Here is a 6,497-nt window from a genome sequence, read left to right as displayed (position 1 = left end):
CGGGGGACTGCGGTCCCAAAGGCAGGAGCGGCGTCAGGTGAAGGCGGCGCGGGGCCCGAGGGGCAGCGCCAAGGTCCCCTGGCCGGCTGCTCCTCCGCGCTCCACGGGGCGCATGTCTTGGAGCGCCAGCCTCGCTGAGGGAGACGCGCCCCAGACCCCAAAGCCTCTTCGCCCGGTGAGGACTCTGGGGAACTGCAGAGAGGCGCCTCCCGTGGCGGGCGGGGCGCGGAGAAGGGAAGGACGGCCGGTTGTCTGTCCCGCCTTGTTGGAGGGGGCCAGCGAAGCCGCCCAGCCCCGGCTCGGGAAAAGAGGGGGGGAGCGAGGGGCATCCTGCCCGCCACGGGAAACGGGCGGTCTTCGGGGTGTTGTTTTCGCGGCCAGGGAAGCGCGGCATTTCTCTTTGCTGCACTTCGGGGACGGCCAACGGTGGCCAGCTGTCCCCTCAAGAGGGGGAAAGGAGGGAAACAGAGGGAGATACGGAGCAGCCCCCTTGCCCCGGTTTATAGACGCGCGGGGAGAGGGCTGAGGGCGAACATCACATTGACAAGGAAGAGCGAGGGAGGCAGACGTTTCAAGGAGGCGGGAAGGAGGAACGAACAGCGTCCACTGTGCTCCTGGAACACAATTATTTGGGAATGACTCTCGCTGGATTGAGTCGATCTCGCGTCTCTAGGAAAATTAATAATGCCCTGTTCCCATCTGTCAGGAACACACCGACCCTTGTACTTCACTGCCATTCCTGTTACACCCCAATGCCACGCATACTTTTCATCCAGGATGCACAGAAAACAAGGGGGCTCTGCTTCTCTAAAATATGCAAGCTTCCAAATATACAAGCAAAGCCAAACACACTCAGCGCCTCTATTCAGCTGTTAATTCTATTGGCATGCCAACTTTTTAATTACAGCTCACAAATTACATTTAAAGGACGGTTCATTTGGATGCAACATGGATGAAAACTCCAGCTTCCATTTACAGTATATCCAGTAAGGGTGCAGGATGAAACTGACATACCCGTTTTTGAAGATTACTCAAGTCTTCTCAATTCACACCAAAAACACTCCAGACAGATAATGTCAAACACAGACAACTACATTTCAAAAGCACAGGAGTTTATTCAGATCAAGAACTTCACAATAGAGCTGGTTACTTCAAACATGGTTATTTAGGATCATGGGAATATTCTGAAATGGTTTGTCAACAGTAACTGGACAGCATATTCTTTCCGAATAAGAATATGCCCCAGAGAGTAATACACTTTAATAACAAAAAATAGAAGGTACAAAATCAGCAGCCAAGAAACACAGTGGAACATTTGGTTCAGATGACCATAAGTTCAACAAAACATGGGGGTGGGGACAATATTATTATTATTTTTAAAGTGCAGCAACAGGAAAAATAACCACCACTATTTCAGCATTCATCATTATGTTACTGAATTGAACTGAAGAGATAATTATGAATTCGAGGGGAAAAGTCTTTAAAAGCCATTTTAAAGACACTTGCTAAGACCTTTAGGACAAGGGTGGACAAATTTCAGGGGTCGGGGGCTTTCATTGGTGCCTGGGACTCTAGAGGGACACATTGATTCTGTATGTGGCATTTTGGGGCAGCTTATCCCCCCCCAATTTGGGAAAAAATCATTATCTCAGCCCATAGTATGGGCTACAAAGAAAACAATGCAAAGGAATTTAACATTTAAAAGTACGTAAAAGTACGTTTTAATTCTTAGGACCACAATGTGGTCACTTAGGAGAATTTAGACCCAGAGAAGCCATAGGTTAAAAAAAAAATCAGGACTAGAAGTCCTAAAATAGTAACTAGAAGTTACTTCTGGTCTTAGAAGAAAAGCCTTCCGTTATTAAACAGGTATGGTGTGGCAAAATGTCCAGCTGCAGCATTAGAGGCTTCTGTGGTTTCAATGGGCCATTTTCATGGCCCACATTTTTGCAGAGTGTTGAGACACCAAATAAGACCATGGACCACACTCTGACCACCCTGATTTAGGATGTTCTTATCACTTCCCAGTCACTTTTAAATAAACACTATCAGTGTTTGTGCCTTTTGTACAGTCACTGCCTCATGACTCGACAGTCCTCTTTTCATCCAACCATGTGCATATCTGTGCACTCAGATAATACTCCATGTATCTGATGAAATGGATTGCAGTCCACCAAAACATATGTCAAATAAAACTAGTTAAGTTCTTACAGTGCTTGCAAAAATCTTTGCTGCTGTTCTCAAGCCCAAAGCCAATATACAACACTCCTGGGATGGAAATACTGGTGTTTGTAGTATGTAGCTTGTGTTCCATTGTTTAAATATAGAAATGAGCACCGTGATAACTTCCACCAAGATAATGAGGGGGTGTTCAGTTGAATATATTGATAGAATGAAGAAAACAATTCCTTGTACTATTTTAAAGGGCAGATGGCAGAATGTTCTCCTGCACAGCTATGCAAAATGGAAGACAAAAATAGCAACTTCATGGAGCTAAGAACCAAAGAATAGAAGGAAGGAAATCTGAGTTCACAATGCTTCTTGTCTTAACGTCCAGTTCAAAGCAGCACACACATCTCTACATTTTTCATTACCGAGGCTAATCCTTCCCTCTGAAGAAGGGTTATGCACATATGTACACAGTGTGGTTTTGTTCCTAAAATGTGGATACTTCCTGAGGAAATTATGCAATAACAAATGGAAAGAGCAAGCAGAGTCAATATTATTTTGAGTTATTTTGGCACCAGTTATTGTGCTGATATATTACTGTTTCAGTGTTACAGATCCAAAATCCAGGGTTTTAAAAGAGTCTAGGAAAAAATACGGTAACCAAATACTACACTTTGTGCTTTGTACATCCTTACAGGCAGGCCACCATAAACAGGCTAACATCCCTTCTTTTCTGTATCTCTTTACATACTCCATAAAGAAAAATGAGGGTTAAAGCAGCACGTTTAAAAAACCCCAAAACCTCCTAGAGATTTAACACAAAAGACCAGAAAATAACGGGAGTGCCATGATTTCTATAAGCTTTCATTGTCTCTTTTCTCTTTCCACCACATAAGGCCACCCCCATCAATGAAAATGCATCATTATTGTTTAAATCATGGCATCAAGTGAACAAAAGATACATTATTTGTGCATCCTTCTGACCAGATTAAATGAAGCAAATGTGTTTCGAATAAGGGAAAACAGAAGCATGGTATTAACTTTGTGTAAGAAATAGATTTGGATAGAATCGCAAGCCTTCTACAGAATCATCTCTGCAAAGCTGGCCCATCTTCTCAGCTAGTAGCAGCCTAGAAAAAGGAGGAAAAGTACTTATATTATCTTGATCTGCATTTGAGTTGTTCAAAAGAGCAAGGTTTATTATTACTCACCTTTCTTTGGCCAAAAGTACAGACATTCCTACAAGCTTTGCAAACTCTTCTGCTGTAAGAGATCCCTTCTCAGACACCTAAGATGTAAAGAAAAAAACCACTTTAATACTATCTTGCTGGTCTTCTCTTGTGTCTACAAGTATAGTTTCATCAATGCATCCTAAGCTTGGATGATTCATGGTTGTTTATTTGTTCAGGTGAGTGTACTGACATATGACCAAAAATAACAATATAAACTTCATAATGTAAAAAGTTTTTTAAAAATAATAATAAACATAAGACATAATAAGCAGCACACTTTATAATAAAACAGAATTATTATGACATACAGTGGTGCCTCGCTTAACGAGCGCACCGTACAACGACGAAATCGCATAGCGATCCCTTTTTTGGGATCGCTAATGCGATCGCTCAACGACTTTTAGATAGGGCGAAACTCGCTTTGCGAAGATCGGTAAGCGATCTTTGCAAAACGAAGCCCCGACGATCAGCTGTTCGGCGGACAAAATGGCCACCGGAAGCCCCAAAATGGCCGCGCGCAGCGTTTTCGCGCCCTCCCCTCGCTTAACGAGGGCGCGAAAATGGCTGCCGGCCATAGGAAACTTTGCTGAATGGTGAGTAAAGGAGCCTATTGGAACGCATTAAACGATGTTTAATGCGTTCCAATGGCTTTCCCTGTCCCGTTCAGCGATGTTTCGCTATAGCGAAGGTTAATCTGGAACGGATTAACTTCGCTATGCGAGGCACCACTGTACTTAGCAAATTAGCAGCTTATCTTGTTTAAAATAAAATCAAGCAGTCCTAAAATTATAGGTGCTACTCCCACATGGATACCCCGTGTGGTGTAAAAGACAAGCGTGATGGACAAAGACTCAGGTGGCCCAAGCTCAAATTCCTGCTCAGTCATGGAAGCTCTGTGGGGAGGTGGAACTGGAACCATCCTTAAATATCTCACTATTTGAGTTGCTATAAGTTGGTTCCGACTTAACGGCACGTAACTAAACCTCCTGTGTCCTGCACTTAAGACTACAAATGTACACCGTTACCTGAGCATTACATTCAAATGAACCTACTAGGACTTACTTCTGAGCAAACATCCATAGGACTGCACTATTTATTTAACTATTGAAAAAAGTGAGCATGGGATTTTCTTTGAAGCGGTAATACTTCAGTCTTCATGTGCATATTAGATTCAACAACTAAGAATTATAGTAGATTCAACAACTGCTTTACCCTGAGCATTTGTACATGCTTCCCCTTGTAAAGTATTTTATTAAGATAGAAACAACCTTAACGAGATCACATAATATAATAGGTACATGCCACAAAGTTGACTTTGACTTGTTGTTGTTGTTTAGTTGTTAAGTCGTGTCTGACTCTTTGTGACCCCATGGACCAGAGCACGCGAGGCCCTCCTGTCTTCCACTGCCTCCCGGAGTTTGGTCAAATTCATGTTGGTTGCTTAAATGACACTGTCCAGCCATCTCATCCTCTGTCATCTCCTTCTCCTCTTGCCCTCACACTTTCCCAACATCAGGGGCTGTTCCAGGGAGTCTTCTCTTCTCATGAGATGGCCAAGATATTGGAGCCTCAGCTTCAGGATCTATCCTTCCAGTGAGCACTGAGGGTTGATTTCCTTCAGAATGGATAGGTTTGTTCTCTTTGCAGTCCAGGGGACTCTCAAGAGTCTCCTCCAGCACAATTCAAAAGCATCAGTTCTTCGGTGGTCAGTCTTCTTTATGGTCCAGCTCTCACTTTCATACATCACTACTGGAAAAACCATAGATTTGACTATGGGGACCTTTGTTGGCAAGGTGATGTCTCTGCTTTTTAAGATGCTGTCAAGGTTTGTCATTGCTTTCCTCCCAAGAAGAAGGCGTCTTTTAATTTCGTGGTTGCTGTCACCATCTGCAGTGATCATGGAGCACAAGAAAGTAAAACCTGTCACTGCCTCCATATCTTCTTCTTTGGTTTGCCAGGAGGTGATGGGACCAGTGGCCATGATCTTGATTTTTTTTATTATTTTTTTTTTTTTTTGATGTTGAGCTTCAGATCATTTTTGGAGTTCTCCTCTTTCACCCTCATCAAGAGGTTCTTTAATTCCTCATCACTTTTTGCCATCAGAGTGGTATTATCTGCATATTGGAGGTTGTTGATATTTCTTCCGGCAATCTTAATTCCGGTTTGGGATTCATCCACTCCTGCCTTTTGCACGATGTATTCTGCATATAAGTTAAATAAGCAGGGGGACAATATACAGCCTTGTCATACACCTTTCCCATTTTTGAACCAATCAGTTATTCCATATCCAGTTCTAACTGTTGCTTCCTGTCCCACGTATAGATTTTTCAGGAGATAGATAAGGTGGTCAAGCTCTCCCATTTCTTTAAGAACTTGCCATAGTTTGCTGTGGTCCACACAGTCAAAGGCTTTCGCATAGTCAATGAAGCAGAAGTAGATGTTTTTCTGGAACTTTCTGGCTTTCTCCATAATCCAGCGCAGGTTAGCAATTTGGTCTCTAGTTCCTCTGCCCCTTCAAAATCCAGCTTGTACTTCTGGGAGTTCTCGGTCCACATACTGCTGAAGCCTACCTTGTTGGATTTATAGCATAACCTTGCTAGCATGTGAAATGAGTGAAATGACTTTGACTTACAACAACCCTTTCTATGGTCTTCTAGTGGAGAATACTCAGAAGCGGTTTAGCGTTCTATTGTTATGGGGTGCTTTGGGGCTATGCAGCTTGCCCAAGATCACAAAGGCTGGCTGTTCCCCGAAAAGCAAATTAGTGAAACAAACTCCCAACCTCTGGCTCTAGTGCCAGCCAGCCAACACTCACTCAGCTATCTAGCCAGCTTCTCACATAATATGCCTGGCATTTAGACATTGCTAGATAATTTAGACATTGCTAGATAAAATAACAGTGGATCCATATGCATGTTTTTTTAGAAGTAAGCTCCACCGAGTTCAACAGCACATACTTTCAGGAAAGTGCCCTGCAATCCTCCATATTGTTAGGATGAAAGAGCTAGGGGATGGCCATAGATCACCAAGCCTTGTTGCCTACTCTGTGGCAGCATGTCTGCAATTTAATGATGCCTGGTCATGCCACAAAGTCAC

General features: G+C 43.3%; 1 protein-coding gene across 3 annotated transcripts in view; it reads right to left on the bottom strand.

Moving 5' to 3' along the window:
* Positions 1 to 1,095: 1,095 nt before the first annotated feature.
* Positions 1,096 to 6,497, bottom strand: part of VPS36 (vacuolar protein sorting 36 homolog) — a 30,798-nt gene continuing 25,396 nt past the window's right edge. For all 3 annotated transcript variants that reach the window (XR_013540383.1, XM_073002443.2, XM_073002450.2), the window contains 2 exons: positions 3,381 to 3,457; positions 1,096 to 3,299 (listed from right to left, as the gene is read on the bottom strand). Coding sequence is in view for 2 of the 3 variants with exons in the window: in XM_073002443.2 (XP_072858544.2) it covers positions 3,206 to 3,299; positions 3,381 to 3,457 (171 nt within the window). In the remaining variant the exon portion in view is untranslated. The remainder of the gene's footprint in view (positions 3,300 to 3,380; positions 3,458 to 6,497) is intronic.

Source organism: Pogona vitticeps, chromosome 1, assembly GCF_051106095.1.
Source record: "Pogona vitticeps strain Pit_001003342236 chromosome 1, PviZW2.1, whole genome shotgun sequence".
Classification (NCBI taxonomy): Eukaryota; Metazoa; Chordata; class Lepidosauria; order Squamata; family Agamidae; genus Pogona; species Pogona vitticeps.
Note: the sequence above shows the minus strand (reverse complement) of the source record. Positions and strands in the feature narration are given on the sequence as shown.